The 18110-nt window shown below is 42.1% G+C and overlaps 1 protein-coding gene across 1 annotated transcript in view; it reads right to left on the bottom strand.

Moving 5' to 3' along the window:
- MACO1 (macoilin 1) overlaps window positions 1–9590 on the bottom strand; it is a 51598-nt gene extending 42008 nt beyond the window's left edge. The window contains exon 1 of the mRNA XM_033114478.1: window positions 9301–9590. Coding sequence (XP_032970369.1) covers window positions 9301–9380 — 80 coding nt within the window. The 5' untranslated portion in view covers window positions 9381–9590. The remainder of the gene's footprint in view (window positions 1–9300) is intronic.
- Between the last annotated feature and the right edge of the window lie 8520 nt (window positions 9591–18110).

Here is an 18110-nt window from a genome sequence, read left to right as displayed (position 1 = left end):
ACCAACAAAGATAACAAATACAGCTTCTGCCTGAAGGATTACCAGCCACCTGCTTCCAATCTGTTCTGACTGTTCTTCGTTGGGAAGAAATGAATCTAATCAGCCTTGCTCTGGATGCCAGACTATCGCTCCATTTGACTTACCTGCCACTGGCTCTGACTACAGAAGGGGTTCTCAAAAAGTCTTTTATTAGGATGACATTAAAGAAATCTGCAAAAATGGAAAACCACATCACTCTTCTCTTGGATTTATTATTGCTATTTTTATATGAACTAGTAATTAATTTAAAATTTTCTGCCTTAAAGATATAACCCATATAAACCAAAGCTATTTGGGATTCGCAATCATTTTAAATGTAAAGAGGTCCTGAGACCCAAAAAAAAAAAAAAAAAAAAAAAAGCGAGAGAGAGAGAGAGAGAGAGAGAGAGAGAAATGGTGGACTACAGAAAGTTGTGCCTAAGCCTCAAGATAAAATGGACTAGAACCAGTGCTGCATTCTAAAACTACATCCTTGTATAAAATCCAGAAAAGAGGAGCAGGCTGAGAATACCTAAGTTATTTCATATTTTTCTTTTCCATTCCAGAGCTCCTGCAGACTGCAAAGAGAACCTTTCTTTAGCCAATTACACACACACATTCAGACACATATATATATATATATATATATATATATATATATACACACACAGCTACTGCAATGACAAATCTAATAGTGGAAATATGCCAAATTTAAAAGGAATAAAAACACCCTAGAATGGAAATCACTAAAAAAAAAAGTTTTAAGAACTGTGTGGTATATAGTATTTTTACAAAATACTATGTAGACTACGGAGATATCAAGGACAGGTACTGTAACCTAATGCAACTGAAATTTGGAGTTTTGGAATTTCTGCTTCAAAAACACTTTCAATAGTGTGGACTCTGGGGTTTGGGATGGCAATGGGTTACGAAGCACATTAGGAGAAAGAAAATAACCCACAGGCCCTAGAAAAACTGTGTTAATGTTGTATAAACATTAGAAATTCATTTCATAAATGAATCAAGTGTTATGCTTCGTATCTTCAATAGTAACACTCATCTACCTAATCTAACCAGACCTCGAATTTATATCACACGCGTAACTTTTCCAAATGCTTTCATATTATCTCATTTTATTCTTACAACTGGGAAATAGGCAGGGTAGTTATTACCATTTTATAGGAAAGAAACCTGAGGAACAGGGAACTAATAAGCTGCAAGACAGTGCTGAAAGAGCACAGAAATGAGAGTTAAGAGACCGCAGAGAACAGTGAATTCTCATGTAATGCTGTGTTGCTGCGAAAACAAACAAAAAAAATTTATGTAACGAAATAGAGAAGAGATTAATTGAGGAAAAAAGCCAAGAAACTTTTATGTAAAATAGAACTCTATTTTTGTTAAAGAAATACACACATCTGCTTATATAGAAAAAGGAACTATCCTTATAAATTTTACAACAGTGATCATTCCATAGCAGGTATACGTACTAAGGTCTTTTATATTATACGCTGTCATATTGCTTTAATTTTAGTTATAACAAGCATGTATTACTTTTATTTTTGAATTGTTCATTTTGAAATAATTTTAAACTTATAGAAAAGCTGCATAAATAGTAAAGAATTCCCTTATATCTTTCACCCAGATTTCACAAATGATAAAAAGATTTTATAGTTTGTTATTATTCTCTTCCTATATATGTATACCTATTTTTTTCCCTAAACCATTTAAAAATAATTTGCAGACATACTACCCCTTTACTCCTAAATTTCTTGAAAATAAGGATAGTCTCTTATATAACCACAGCACAATTATCAAAATCAGGAAATTAACAGTGATATAGTACTATTAAGTAATCTATAGACCTTATTCAAATTTCAGTAGTTATCTCACTAATGTCCTTTATAGCGATCGATCGATAGATAAAGACAGATAAATAAATAAATCCGATCCTGGTCCAGGATCACATTCTGCATTGTTGTCATGTCTATATTGACTTTTTTTTTTAAGACTTTTTTTTTTTTTAAGAGTCTCATTTTTTTTTAAGAAGGAAAAAAGGTTAATGGCCTTGCACAAGACACTCTTGGTACCTGTTGCTCCACCTGGAAAATGAAGACAACGACACTTTCCGTACATGCAGTGGAGACTTTGAGAGGATCATATGAGTTACTACATAAACACCATTCAGAAAGGATGAAGTCGCACAATACAGTAAAACAAAAGGTGGACAGACTTTGAGGTTGGACAGACATGGGTCTCTATCAAGTAATTAAACCTCCAGCAACCTCGGTTTCCTCACTGTGAAACCAAAGCCAATATCCTTAAATACCCTTACTGGAACTAAGTAAGATAATGAAGATAAAAATGTAATAACAATAGTAGTAACAGTAAATAACTTTTTAAGTAATTTGTCTGTGTCAGGGACTATGCTAAGTATTTTATTTGACTTACCTCAATTATCCTTATAATAATCCTATAAAGTAGGTGATATTATTTACTACCTTCATTTTACAGATGAGAAAACTGACAGTTAAAGCAGATAAAGAACTTGTTCAACATCACACAATTAGTGTCAGGGACATTATTTGAACCCAAACTTATATGACTTTAAAGTCCATATGCTTATCCATCACACTGGACCTTCTCATCTCACATTACATGCTCAATAAATATTATTTTCCTTCTTTACATCTCTTCATACGTATTCAAGCTACATCATTTTTTAATTCTCCAAGAGAACCGAGTTTTAAAAAAATGAGCAGAGGTACTTTATGAAAGAATAAACCCTCAGTATCTTAATTCATAAACTATGAATCTGTAAACACACTATGAAGCTCTGTAGAAGAAAAAGTTTTAAGTGACATGCTCTTTACAGAGATAACAAATGGCACAAAAGATGAGGCAACTCAAGACTACTTTCCAATAACATTCACACTCCCAGAATGGTCACTGTAATAGAGAAACAAACAATTTAAAAATAAAAAGACAAGTCGTTTTTTAAAAAAGTCAGAAACACAATGAACCATGAGGTATAGCTTGTCAACCCTAGAAAAAGACAAGAAAATAACACATATTACATCTGAAAAAAGACTTCAGTTTGTATTTCTCTCATCTGAGACAGGATGTTTTGTATGACCATGAACATGGTACTCATTCTCTTTACAGTTCAAGTGTCCTCACTGTAAGATATGCAAAGTACTGACTTTAGTCCTGAGCAGCTTACTGGATTCTTAAAAGTGTTTTGAAGATGAACAAAGTAATAACACAATTTAAAAACAGAGCGAGATTATTTCTAGCCACCTCCCCTGAGCTGACCAGGAAACAGATCCCAAACAGCTCAAATGAATCACTGAAATCTACAGATTCCCCAAAACCGAATTTATCACTCAATTTATCACTAGCTGCATCATTTCAATCCATGAAACCTAAAAACCTCTAACTAAGAAAAGGCAACAGAGGAGACAGGGTGATGGATAAATTACTTCTGATGTCACAATCTCATGACTCAATGTGAGCACATGGTCCGTAAGGGAAGCATAGGAAAAAATACAAAGGAATGAAGGCCAGTGCTATGAAAGGGTTTCAAAGTTTGGGGATGACAGGAGTCTCAGCAGGTTGATGAGCTGAAGACAATTTGATGTCAGTTAAGATAAATGCCAAAGTAAAGATATAAAGCTTCAACAAATATATTATACTCTAACAGTCGATTACTTTTTTGAAAGTTTCCATTACTAGGATACATGTGCCTGAAGGTGAGAGACTTTGAAGAAATGGTCACTCAGGTATTTGAAGAAATCCATGTTGAAATAAAGACTAGCAAAAAATATGTGTTTCTGTTGGTATGTGCCATTACATTTATGCAGCTTGTTGAGCAGACAGCTTATTTTTCTTCTGGACCTATTTCTTGAAAAAGATCCAACTAAAATAAGTACACCCAAATCTAGTAAGTCTAGAGAATAAAGTAATCAGTATATTTGAAGAGCTTACTAAATCTCATCAGGAAAAGCAACCCAATTACATTATTTCACTTTGAAGTCTTAACTACGTTGGTAAAATTTCTATCTTACCCTCCAGACTCCATAAGATATATACTCGACAAGTTCTATCTTGTTTTTTGCCCTTAAGTGATACCTGGATGGTAGCCTAGAAAATGACAAAACAAAACACACATACACACTCATAAAACTCAAAAGGGTTAATATCAGTTGGGAGATCTGGGAGAAATGGCCAAAGAAAAAGACTCTGGAAATACAACTCTTTATAGAATATGAATTGGGTCCACCTAGGCATATAACAAGAAAGTGAAAAGAATTACTAAATTATTAAGTCTACCAAATCAGTCTCCAAATCTAGTGAGATTCAAGAAAGGCCATAATGAATCAATGTGAAGAAAAAGGAGAGTATCACTGATAAAACAGGAAGCTTTTAAGCAAATAATCTGAGGTAGATCATGTTCTCTCCTTTCCCTTCCTCAACCCATAGCAGTAATTTAAAGGGATTTTCAAAACATCTAGTGAAACTGAACTGCCAAGAATGCTCACAAAAGAAGAATCATAAATAAAAGTTAGACAAAAGTACTTTTTTTTAAAAAAGTAGTACACTACTACCAAAAATTAAGTACAAAATTCCAGTGTGGCAGATTTGTTTAAACGTATTTCATAGACACTATAAGTAAAAAGGTTTAGCAAAACACCCAGCTGGAAAGGTTAATGAAACATTTCAGTTTCCCCATTGTACCTACCCCATTGTACCAACACCTCTCTAAAACAAAACCGAATTTATCACTCAAATGTCAAGTCCAGCATTGTTGAAGTTAAAGCCTACCAAGATTACCAAAATGCTTTTAAGCTGTGAGGTTGCAACATTGGTATCTGGGGTTTCAGTTGCAGAACACATGTACAATCAAGGCAGCCAAGGGTCATGCCAACCTCCAGTGGCTTTAATAAGCATAGCCCAAAGGAGTCTAAAACTAGGCTTAGGAAATATCATTAAGGAGGCAGGAAAAACAGTAAAGTGAAATCTCTGGAGACCAGATTATTTGGACAAGGGTCTGAAAAAGGAAATTAGGAAGCTGAGAAGGATGCAAACTTTGACCATTTAAAAAGTCAAAAGCCAGAAAACTCTTCTCTGAAATAAAGATGGGAAAAGGTATCATATATTCCAGGAAAGTCCTCAGTCAGTCCTAGTTTTAAGGCATAAAACTATAAAAATGTAAGAGGCAGGTACAGTACTGCACTGCGTAAGCTTTAGGCAACATGTCAGAAGCAGAACCCAGCACGATGACAGGAAGTATTCATAAAGTCACAAGTGAAGAGGTACTTCCTTCAACCACCAGTAACAAAGATATGAAATAGTTTCCTAAAGCTTAAAGCATGCACCTTACTTAAAATTTTTATTATACTTACTTCGGTAAGTAACAATTTTAACTGCAGAGACTTTAAACATAAATGTTTCTGCCTCTGTCTTCTACTTATCACATCTTATCTCCTCATCTTCCTATTGTACAGTAATTCTCAGGTGCAAGGGAGTGGTGAGTATGGCAAGGAGAAAGGTGGGTGAATCACACAGAATCCCCTGCAGGCTTTTAAAAACTACAGAGCACTCCAACCCCACCTCACCTGGAGAATCACTGCATGTAGTTAGACATTACTGCTGGGAGTCTGTGGTACCCGTGTAAAGGCAGACACAGGGAGAGAATCTGCCATAAAACCCGAGCACCTCTGAAATGCAATAGTTAAGTAGAACTATTCTTTTTACTTTCTCTTATTAATAACTTTCGTTCATGACATCGAAAATACTTCCACATCTATCTGATTTGAGTTAGAAAATAGTCCCTCACTCAGTGTCTACTTCATCATAAAATAGCACAGGGCAAAATAAAGCTGGTAATGCAGCAGGTGAACCACTAAAACAGCCAACTAAAATTTAATTCAACATAAATATTTTTACTTGAACAGTTCTTTAGAACCTCAATCGCTGCACAAATTTAAGAGGGAATTATTATGGCTTACTAGACTGTAAACTCCTTGAAGACAAGGAATTATGTCTTATCCTGTATCCTCCATAATTCCCTGAACAACGCAGGCTCTTAAATGAGTAGACTCAATTAGCTTAGATTCATTTGTTTATTAATTCACTTACTCAACATTTATTGAGCACTGAATTCCTACTCTTTGTCAGGTTATGCATTGGCTCAGATATTTTTTTAAATGACATTGAATTTTAGCCCTTAATTATTTACATAAAAGAAAATGATCGCCATTCTTGTTTCCTTTCTCTCATTCTTGATTATTAACTCGACTGGAATAACGTATTTCTAAATATTTCAATTTTCAAACGACGGGCATATATTTAAATGTAGGCAACATTAACATAATGTCTAAAACCCATTTTCCTTCCATCTTGCCCCTGAAACAGCATTCTGTCACAGCCGTTATACTGACAACAATATCACTTGACAATCACCTCAGTCACAGTTGCTGGATTGGAGCCCATGATTAAAAGCGTATCAGCAACAGGGTTTTTTTCAACCAGACCAACAGCAACTGACCCTTGTTTTGACTACTCAACTTCTGTTTATAGTTGTATCAAATCTTATAGTCTTTCCTGCCTCCTTAAAGCCAAACATGTGATAACATGGCAAATAATATTTGTGTAGCTCGCTAGAATTTATAAAGTTTACAAACTGTATATACCTCCTTTGGTCCTCAAAACTCATTTGACAGATAAGAGAATTGGGGATCAAAGCTGTGGATGCCCTGCCTGCCCAAAGTGGCAAAGCTACGATTTTGAGTCTGAACCTAGATCTCCTGATGCCCTCAGGACAGTGCTCTCTTCACCACAGCTGCCTCTTTGCTACGCCAAAGCTCAGAAGAGTTGTATAGACTGAGAACATGAAAATAATAAGTCCATGAAAGGTTATGCTGTGAAAGAGTGGACAGTGGTTGTCAAAACTGTCAACAGAGCCTCAGGAAAAAAACACAAAGCTCGCTGTTTAATGAGACCAAAATTGGCCAGATGTTGAGAAACAAAATGGGCAATAGATTGTGTGAAAAACAATTTAGTATAGACTTAAATTTGATCATCAACAGAAATGTGATACTCACAAATTCTCAAACACCACAACTTATAAACTAGTCCACTTATTCCGTTTGCTTTAGAAATGATTGGAAATTTTCTAAATCGCTTTTTAAAAACAATTGGAAAAAAACCAACTACTATATCTTGTTCTTCAGTCCAATACTCCATACCATTAACTAAGAAACAGATAACTGGAATGCTTATTTGATATGTGATGCTCCAACGGGAAAAACAGGTAGAAATATATTTAGGTCTTTTATTGACATTGAACTTAAAGGATGCCAAATAAAAGAAAGCAAACAGATTTTAGAACTAAAGCATTGTTGGTTTCTTAAAATTTTACAGATGAAACTTTAAATCACTTTTCATAAGGTATTTACTTAATCTTTAGCATAAAAATTCAAATTCCAAATGATCATCAGTAAAATAATTTTCATTAGACAAAGAATTCACATTGATTCATACTGATTGTTGACAATGGGCAGGTACTAAACTGGACGTATTTGTTCAAATACAAAAAGAACTGAAATACAACAAAAGATATGTAAACAATATGGGATTCCCAATCTTCTTACTATATAAATGGAGGTACATCATCATAGGTTACTGTAAATAGCAGCCATTCAAATGTCACAGTTGTCCTTGGTCTACCAACTCTGTTTTATATACTTTTTCTATTCTTGTATCACTATTAATATTTAGTTGTTCAAATCTTTTTCAATAGCCAGGAAAAAAAAGGCCTTTTTTAATTCAAGAATTAAAATATGTACAACTTGAAGAGACTTTTCCCCATTATTAAATCTATAGGAGAAATGGTGTTCTTTTTCCCCTCGCCCCAGTTTTAGTTAAAATGGTCAGGTTTGATTGATTCAGCAGGGATTTTGGTCTGTTTTACTCACTGCTGTACTCTTACTAGATAGAACAGGGCCTGGCACATAGTGGATACATTTGTTGAATGAATGAATGATTACTATGATTTATGGTTCATTACATAAGAATATATCCAAGAACTTTTTACTTTGACTTAATGCTTTTAAAACTTGAAATAAAGAAAACCCTCAATGTTTACATCAGTCAGCTGCCTGTGAAAAGCAATCATTTCATACGTGTAAACAAAGCATGTGAGAGAGGTGTAGTTATGCGACAACTTACGTGTCATCAGCAACCTCACATATTTCTCTTAAGTTCCCACAGCTAAAAAGAGCTCAATTGTAAAACACCATGAGGACGCAATTAAGCCTATATCCACATGCTGGGAATTCTTTGTAAATTACTTCTCCACTGAAATAATTTCTTTATCAAGGCAAGTACCATGTAGCATTAACATTCTGAGAAGAACCAGAAAATAACAGTCGTACACAAATTTTGCTTAGGGAAGCTGTGATTGTCACTAAGTCGCCCCATGAACCTGTTGTCCTCCCCCCATCAGAGTCCTGGATTCAATTTCTATTTAAGGGCACATTGGTTTTCTTTTTGAAGGAAAAAAAAAATGCGAATTTGAGAAAATCGCTTTGAAAAGGTTCGAAGAATACCATCCGCTTGGAACTGGAAAAATAATGTTTGATGAGGAAATGATCGTCAGCTCCTTTTGAGTCTGGAGCGGGGCCACAGGGCATGATTTGGGGGTATAGATTTCATCCCTGGGTGCCAAGTTTGAGATACCGTAAGAGAAGTAGAAGGCAATAAAAAGGGTCAACGTGGCCACCTGCCCGGTCTGCCGGGGACCACGGGGCCACTATCTGTTCCCAACTTTGTCAGCCTTTCCCTCCAGTACACATGGTCCTCGAGCTGCCCGGCTCAGGTCCGCGACTCCCAAGCTAGAGCCGGGCTGGGATGGCCAGCGGAAGCCCGTCGGCCCGGTGAGCGGACCTCGGAGTCGGAGGCGCTGGCTAGGGGACTCGGGAGAGGAGGGGGCTCGCCGCCCCTCCCCCCGTCGGGGCTCGGGAGCTCCCAACGGCGGAGCTGCGGCTCCCTCAGGCCGCGCCCGCCGCGCCCTCCCAGCCCGTAAGTGGCCCTCGGCCACACCCCGCGCCCCCGGGGCGGACCTCCGGCGGACTGGCTAGGGCCCCCAATGCAGCGCTCCTCGGGAGGGCCCCCCGCGCGGGCGTGCGGCCTAGTCGGGGTTACATAACGGGGCCGGGCCCCTCTCGAGCGGCCCGGGGCCGCAGGGCCCAGGCCGGGGGAGGCGGGGGCGCTGCCGCTCACCTGCCGTAGATGCCCTCGGTGATCCGGTTCCGCTTTAGGGGGCGGCGGAGCTTACTGCAGTCAGCGTTCCGCCGCTTCATCCTCCCGCTGAGGGGCCGGGTGCCGCCGCCGCCGCCGTCTCTCAGCTCAGCCGCCGCCGCAGCCGCCGCCGGCCCGCCCCGCGTCGGGCCTGGACTCTACCCCTGGGGCCAGTCACACAGACATGGAGCCCGCACCCGGGGGGGGGGGGGGGGGGGGACGGGGAGGGGGGGACTCAGAGCCTCCTCCGCCTTCGGAAACAAAGAAATGACAATTCCGGGGCCCGCCCGCCCCAGCACCAGCCAGCCGCCTGCCCCGCCTCTTCGGCTCCGAGGGACAGCCCTCGGGGCCAATCGAAGGCGCCGCTACGCCGCTGCTGGCCAATCCCAGGGCCCGCTAAGGCAAAGCGGACTCTAGAACCCGCCTCTTTGAAGGACAGAAAAATACGCCAATCATTATGGTGTCTGGGCCGGTGCCTCGGCCTATCAGAAAAGATTTAAATAGAGGCTTATAAATAGGCCCTATAAATATAACATCCTATATTATGCCTTGTTGCGAAGGTACACTTTATTATTGGAGTGCGTTTCACTGTATTGTAATTCATACTATAGCATACCGTGCTATTTTCTTTGTAGGCTATCACTAGCACTAACGAAATCGGGAGGCCTGGGTTTGCGGCATGTGCTGTTTCTGCGTTGACATGTGCTCCAGTCAGTCGCGTCATTATGTAAGGGGCTCGCAGCATCCTCCCCATCCGGGAGCCTCCAGGGGCAACGCCGGGACTTTTTCTGCGGATCCTGGAGCGCTCGGCCAGGCCCGCGTCAGCGCACGACGGGGATATGAATGACAAAGCAAACCCCACCACACATACATACCCACACACACACAAACGCACCCTGCCAGCTTCCCGCGACGTGGTGACAGCGCGGCGGCCAATCGAAGGGAGCGCGAGGAGGGGCTACTGCGGTTCCGCCCCCTGCAGTCACGTCACGGGGGGCGGGGGCCGTGGGTGCGCGACGTCGCGCGAGGTTGCCGAGGGTGTGTGGGGCGGTGCAGCTGGGGCTCCACGTCCGCAGGGCGGGCTGGGCGGCGGGCTCTGCGGGCACAGCGCCTGCTGGACTGGGCGAGCGTCGGCGTAGGAGGCGTGTCTGTCCTCGGGCTGTGGGGACTGAGGGCTAGGCGAGAGGGTGCTCCGCGGGGGCTGGGCCTCCGCCGGTCTCCTCGGGGGTGGAGACGCCGGGCCAGCTCTCCTTCTTACCTGACACTCCTAGGGCGTTGATTTTGTGCCAGGCACCGTGGTTGGTGCTTTGCATCTATTTGTTCATTTTACTCCTCATTACTCCCCTGCAACATAGGTATGGCAAAATCACTACTAAAAAAGACAACAAAGTTTTTGTTTGTTTGTTTAAGAGAAAAAGAATACATGTCATTAAAGAATACGGGAGATGTAGATAGAAAGGCGCTGGAGGGAAAAAAAACACCTAAGTATCTCATCACCTTAACATAACCACTCTTTGTACTCTACATTTTTTCTTTTCTAGTACTATTACTGTTACTGTTGTTATTAAACAGAATAGTAATCATACTAGATATTCAATTTTGTATTCTGTTCTTTATTTAACATAAGCATTTTTATGTGTTACAATGAACCCTTCCTAAATATTTCTGATGGTTGTAAAATCTATCAAGTGGCTGTACCAACTTTACCACTCACCCACAGTGGTACTGTTAGGTGATCTTCCAGCACGTTTTTTTAAAATTCCAGAATGTAGATGGCATCTTGTTTTGTCATGAGCTTGGGTAGACCTCTCCCTGCCCTGTGATCACCCCCTTAATCAACACCCACTCCAAGGAGGAACTTGTAATTTAACCAAATGCACCCTCCTGGACCACTGCTCTCTGTTACTTTATCCTGCTCACACATCTTCCCCCAGCGCCTGAAAGAGAAAACCCTTTCTCTTTATTATGGCATCCAGAGCTGGTCACAGTGGGGGTCCACTCTCCTTTTCCAGACCTACCAGGCAAACAAGCCTTATCTACTCACTGTCCTCAAACCCACTACAACCTTATTTTCCCTCCTTCCTTCCTTTGCTCCCACACGGAGCATCTTCATCAGTACTGCTCCTGATACATGGTTTTTTTGCTGAGGCATGTCCATCCACCTAGTCAAAAAGCTTCTTGGGGTTTGTTTGGATCCATAGCCTGTGGAGATGCAGTTTAGAAAAATGGCATGAGTACTTGCTTTTTTAGACTAGGATTGAAATTCCAGCTTGGCCACTTACTAGCTTGGGCAAGTTACAGAATCTCTCAGAGTCTCTGTTTCTACTCAGGTATGTTTTAAGGCTTCCAGGATAATGGAGTTTCAAGGCAAACAAGTAATAGGTAAGAGCAAGTAACTACTGTTAACAGGATATTTGTTTTTTTATCCCTCACCTCTACTCCAGCATGTTGATAAAATGGCTCTGAGTGGCCAAGAATAAACTCTGAGCTCAAACGTTCACCGAGGCCACCCACCATTGTGAAAGGATCTGAATGGAATAGTCTGCTTGAAGCAGCAGAAAAAGGTGGATTTGTTGATGGAGGAGGATAACAGACAAGACCTAAATCAAATGGCTGGAGGCTTGAAGGCATTAGGAAGGACAGGTATATGGTGAAATCCTGGCTCCAGACTCCATGGGGACCCCAGATCTGAATAACCCTCATCTCCATGACTGCAAGGTTCCAGATTACCTGGGCCAGAGACTGAGACAACCAACTTGATGAGGCCATATCTGTGGTCCTTTCCCACTCCCCGCTGTGTCCCTATTATCTAGGACAGTGTCATAGAACACTGTGGAATGCATAGGTGAGTGATCCAGAGAAAAGATGATAGAGGCACTGGGGACACATGCCAGCTTTCTGGAGCTCACTGTCTAGCCTGCCATCAAATAGGTTCCTGACAAGGGCATTCCGTGCTGTGACAGAAGTGTGGAGCAGCTGGGAGCTATTGGAGTGTGTGGCTAAGTGCTACTGTTGGGCATAGAACTATGTGGCAGCAGAGAAAGGGCGGAGAGAATCTCAGTGTGATGGCCCAAGAAGAAGCAATCTGGAGGTCTGGGTTCCAGTCCCAATTCAGATGCCAACTCACTGGTGTCCTCAGTTGAGTCACCTGCCCACCCTGTGCCAAGATCCCTTTTAGAGACACTTCAAGCCTTATGTTTAGAAACAGGCCATGTTAGTTCCATTTTACAGATGAGAAAACTGAGGCTCAGAGAAAACAAGGTCATGCAATTGTAATGATAGAGCAATTTAGCTCAAGCTACAAGGTGAGCAAGACCAAGCCTTAAAGCTATAGGCACATGCTCTGGTGCCTGTAAATGGCTGCTGATGGTTAGGGTTGTTGATCTGGTAGTTGGCTGGAGTAGGGTGGTGGGAGTCCCCTCCTTGTGGAGAGCTCAAGGACAGGCTGCAGTAAGACTGCCTTTCTTCATTCCCTTCTCTTTCACTCCTCCTGCCCCATCTGGATCCTCTATTTTCCTGGCCCACCCTAGCCCAAGCCCCTTTGGCTCTAGCCTAATGCCAGCCTTTTCCCTCTGAGCCCTGAAATGGCCCTTTGGGATATTAAGGGTACAGAACTGGGCTAAGATGAAGCAGGCCTCCTGCCTTGCACAGAGCTCCCCAGCTCTTCACACCTCCACCACCAACCAGAAACCAGAAGAGATCAACAGTGGCCATTTTACAGATGAGTAAGATTGAAAGGGAAATCATTTGCTCTCATTCAAAAGACCAAGGCCAGACCGGAATTCAGGACTGTCCTTCCTCTTCTAGGACTTTCTGATGGGCCAGGGGTTAGGATTTGCACTTAAGCTTCAACTAAACTCAGAATAACCTGTAGAGACCACATCACACCGTTTCACAAAAAAGGAAATTGCATTCCCATCTTTCAGCAGCTTTGGATGGCCTAGCTGCCTTGAACTTTGTTCCTATCCCACAGGAATCACAAAAAGTTCAGACACTGGGATGGCCACCTCTTATGCAGGTATGTGTATCCCCCCAGAGAACCTTGTTAATGGACGGTGTTCACTGTAGTGCTTAGAACAGAAACAGGATAGAAATAACCCAGCTATATAACCCAGGTCAAATAATTGTTCACATATCCCCACCATGGAAGTCAGTGTAGAATAGAGAAGGATGACACATGGCACGGTGTGCAGTCACTGCTCTAAGTACCATATACATTTTCATCTAATTCTCACAACAACTCTATAAGGTATAGATTATTACTGACACCACATTACAGATGAGAAAACTGTGGCATAGAGCAGTTAAATAATTTGCCTAAGGTCACACAGTAAGTGATAGAGCTAGGATTAAAACCCAGGCAGTCTGGTGTCAAACCTGGGCTCTTAGCCAGCAAGCTATAGTGTTATGTAAAGATTTTCCTGGCTTGGAAACTGCTTGTGATATACTTACTGTTCATGAAAAAAGCAAGTTACCAAACAATATGTGCTATATAATCCAATTTTTGTAGGGGGGGAAGGAGGCATAAATTCACATAAATAGAAAAAACCTGAAAGGATGTATATACAAAGAAGTAAAACTGGTTTTTGGAGATGCTGAACTCATGGACGCTTATGTAAGTTTTATGCACCTCTTGATTTTCAAAGTTTTCTACAGTAGACCTGCCAAATGTGTGCAATAATAATAAATACACATATGGAGTGTTTTCTATACATCTGACACTTCATGTGTCATGTGTCCTACCTTATTTAATCTTCGCAACACCCTATGAGATTGACACTGATTTTTCTCCATTTTACAGATAAAACAAATTCAGAAATATTGATCGTCTTACCCAAGATCACACAGCAGACACAGGATTTGAACCCAGGTTGCCTGACTCCAAACCTCATGTTTGTTAAATGAATGAATAATTGATTTAGCCACATTTTAATCAGGCATGCCCAGAGCAGGATCACACCCTTGGTGTGGACAAGCTTCTCGAGAAGGAATGGAGGGCCTACGTACCTCCTTGGCCACAGCCCGTGATTGAGTTTTACAATTCTTGACTCAGGTGAGGAGGGCATGGTGAGTATTCCCAGAGTCCTGTTTTTACAGAAAATGCATGATTATGTGTGAAAGCTGCGGACCTCTCTGACTTGATTCATCACACCTACAGGAAGCCTGGCCACTCAGACCAGGATGCCAGGGTCATAGAACCACTTGCTCACCTTCATTTCTATAACACAGGTGCCAAGCCTGCTTACATAGTCTCACATTTATAATAATCCTGTGAGGAAAGCAGAACAGCTCATCTTATTTGACTCACAAGGAAACTGAGACTGTGAGTGGTTTAGTAATGGAAGGCAGAATTGTAAAGTAGTTAAAAGCACAAGCTGTGGCGTCAGAGGGAGGTGGGTTGAATCCCAGCTCTGCCATTTACTAGCTGTGTGACTTTGGGTGCTCCTACCACCTCTCTGAGCAGTAGTTTCCTTATTTGTAAAACAGAAGCGATGATGCCTGTACTCACAGGCTTGAGGGGAAGATTAAATGAAATAATGTATGCAGATGTGGATGCGTGGCTCGGCGCGAGCTCTGGGCAACGGGGCTGCCAGTTCAGTTCCTATGTTGGCCAGCGAGCTGCGCCCTCAGCAACTAGAATGAAGTCAATGAGCAGCTCCCGTGTGTCTAGATGGTTCGGTTGGAGCGCGGGCTCTCAATGACGAGGTTGTTGGTTCAACTCTCGCAAGGGATGGTGGGCTGCGCCCCCTGCAACTAACAATAGCAACTGGACCTGGAGCTGAGCTGCGCCCTCCACAACTAAGATTGAAAGGACAATAACTTGACTTGGAAAAAGTCCCGGAAGTACACACTGTTCCCCAATAAAGTCCTGTCCCCCTTAAAAAAAATAAGGTATGCAAAAGTCTTGGGCCAGTGCATGGCATTCCAGAAATGACAGTTCTTAGTCATTGAACAAATATTGAGCACCTTCTATGGACCAAGCATCGGGTGCTGAGGATACAACAGTCAAAGGTCCCTGATCTCCAGGTATGTGTTTCTGATATCTGGTGGAAAGAGTGTTTCAGGCAGAAAGAGCAGCAGATGCACCCAGCGCTTTTTTTCCTTCAACATTTTATTATGAAAAATTTCGAACACATACCAAAAAAGTTGAAAGACTTGTTCAGTGAAAAGTCATTCACCTCCCACCTAGATTCAACAAATAACATTTAACTCTGTTTGTTTTATGACATATCTTCCCTAGATCCCCTGTGCTTTGTTGTACCAGGTGACCTGCCTTGAAGATCTGTAGACAGACAATCTGGAACTGTAGTCTGAAAACAGGGGACTTTTGGAAGAGTCAGAGGGGAAAAAAGAAAACTCCCCTTTGAACAAATCTGTTGCAAGAGGCCAATTGCAGGGGACACCTCCCTTTATTAAAGAAAGCCTCTCTGTTCAATGAGGAGATTGATCCTCTTGTCAAGCACCCAGTCCCTCGCTGGGGCAGGATTAGGATGTACAGGGATTTGGGGTGCCATGGACCCAGCTAGTAGGGGTCACATTCATTTATCCCACACACCAGGGAGTCCTTCCTTAGGAACCCAGTTTATAAGAAATGCTGGTGGCCAGAAAAAGGCCAGAAATCAGAACCAGGGGTGACTATGATGGGCAGAGACTTTTGATCTCCGACCTCTAGGAGTCAGAGCACCTGCTCCCTTATTTACTGTTGAGGTAGCAGAGGGCTTGGAATCAATCATCTGTTCCTAGACGTTTCGAATTGGAGGAAGACTTAGAAGCTATCTGGGCTAGAGTTAAGCGGCTCAAGTCAGACTGCCTGGGTTTAAATCCCAGCTCCACTATTTACTAGCGAACCCTGGGCAACTCAGTGAACCTTTCTGTATCTCAAGTTCCTTGTTTGTAGCCTACGGCTAATAGTACCCACCTCCCAGGGTCATTAACTGAGTTCATACATATTAAGTAGCTAGAACAGTGCCTAGCAATGGGAAGTGCTTAGTAAACAGCTCCAGAAAACATCGGAAGCAAAAATAACCAGCGTTATTGGTTTGCAGCCAATTTTCCCCCATGCATGTGTTAACATATTGTTGTTATTATTATTTTACAAAAGTGGGACCATACTGTACACGCTGTTCTGTAACTTGCTTTTTCACCAAATAGTATATCCTCCACGCTATTTTTGATATACCTTAAAAGCATTTTCCTCTGAATTTTTCTGCATATCTTCAGAACCATCATATTGGTGGCAAGTAGTTTATTTAACCTGTCCTCTACTATTGGACATTTAGGTTATTCTCAATTTTTTCCAACTGCTGAGCAAGAAGTCAGTGATGCCAACTGATTGTATGACCTCTTGGGTCTTAGTTTCTTCATCTAAAAATAAAATGACAAATTCTACCAGGTGATAAAATTTTCCTACAAAGCACATATGAACCACTTCCAAGACATTTCTGACAAGTAGCCATCAGTTTCTGCTCCCATTCCTCTAGTGACTGGGTGCTCACTACCTCATGAGCAGTCTGTTTAATTGGGCAGCTGTAATGGTCAATGAAGTACCACTCCTGTTGGGCCAAAGTCTGCCTTCCTGCAACTCCTAGCCTAAGTTTTATTCTCTGGGGCCCCACAAATTCAGTCTGTTCTCAGTGACCAGTGGCTGGGGCTGTATAGAAGGTAAGGAAATTTGATTCCTTCTTCCTCCCTGCCTCCCTCCCAGCCTCCCTCCCTTCTTCCCTTCCTCTTTCCCTCCATCGCTTCTTCTCTCCCTCCCACTGTCTTACCCTCCAACCCTCCTTCCGTCTTTTCTTTTCTCCCTCCCTCCCGTTCTTGATGCTTATTATATATGAGACCTTCTGCTAGGCACATGGATATGTGTCATCGGAGAAGTTAGAGGCTGCAGGGTCAGACCTAGATCACAGGTGCCCTAAATCCCATTTCCGGGGACTGTCCACCACTGTGGGATGGGAATGCTAAAGCTGGTGGCCTTCCTCAAATGCACTGTAATATTTGTGAGCCAGGCATAGTCCTGGGCTGCTCTGTGAGGAGATGACCAGAGGTGGCGGCAACTTCCGTCTAGAATTGGATAAGGGCTCCTACCAGGTTTTTACTAGAGCTGGACCCAAGCCTCCTTTCCTTTTCCCTATCTACCCTTAAAAGGTTTAGAAACAAGTAGATTTAAATACAGATTCAAATATAAATAATTTCAACTGTGTAGCACTGAGGAGTTAGTTCTCTGTGGGGTCTGTCTATGTCCTCCCCAAGGTTAGTATTGTTCTTTGTTTTCATTCATTCATTGATCCCTTCTCATTCAATACATCCCTATTAATAGCTCACTGGGTGCCCTCTCTGACACCGTGGTCAGGTTGTAAAGAGAAACTTTGCAAATCCAAAAGCCACTCTGAGCTTCAGTTTCCCCATTTGTAAAATAGGAGTGTTGATCCATTTTCTGCCTTTCTTGCAATAATATGGTGAGGGTAAACTAAAGGAACCAATGAAGGAGGAGGCTTATACTCGGGTGCTAAATGAATGAATGCCCTCTTTTATACTGAGCACAGTGCCTGCCCTATAGTAGCAATGCAGCAACCACTTGTTGAATGAATAAATAAATGAATGATTGAATGAATGAATGAATGAATGTTGAAATAAATGCATTTCGTCTCCCTCCCTGTCATAGTCCCTCTGCTCCTGCGTTAACTCCATAGACAGGCCAGCAGAGCCAGCCTTGCAGCCGGAGATAAGGCCTTTGGCGGGTGTCTCCCCATCCCTCCCTGGAGTGGGTGTGGGGACAGAGAGGTGATGCCTGG

Source organism: Rhinolophus ferrumequinum, chromosome 9 (genome assembly GCF_004115265.2).
Source record: "Rhinolophus ferrumequinum isolate MPI-CBG mRhiFer1 chromosome 9, mRhiFer1_v1.p, whole genome shotgun sequence".
In the NCBI taxonomy this organism is placed as follows: Eukaryota; Metazoa; Chordata; class Mammalia; order Chiroptera; family Rhinolophidae; genus Rhinolophus; species Rhinolophus ferrumequinum.
The sequence above is the reverse complement of the archived record's forward strand: the minus strand, read 5'-3'. Positions and strand labels throughout refer to the sequence as shown.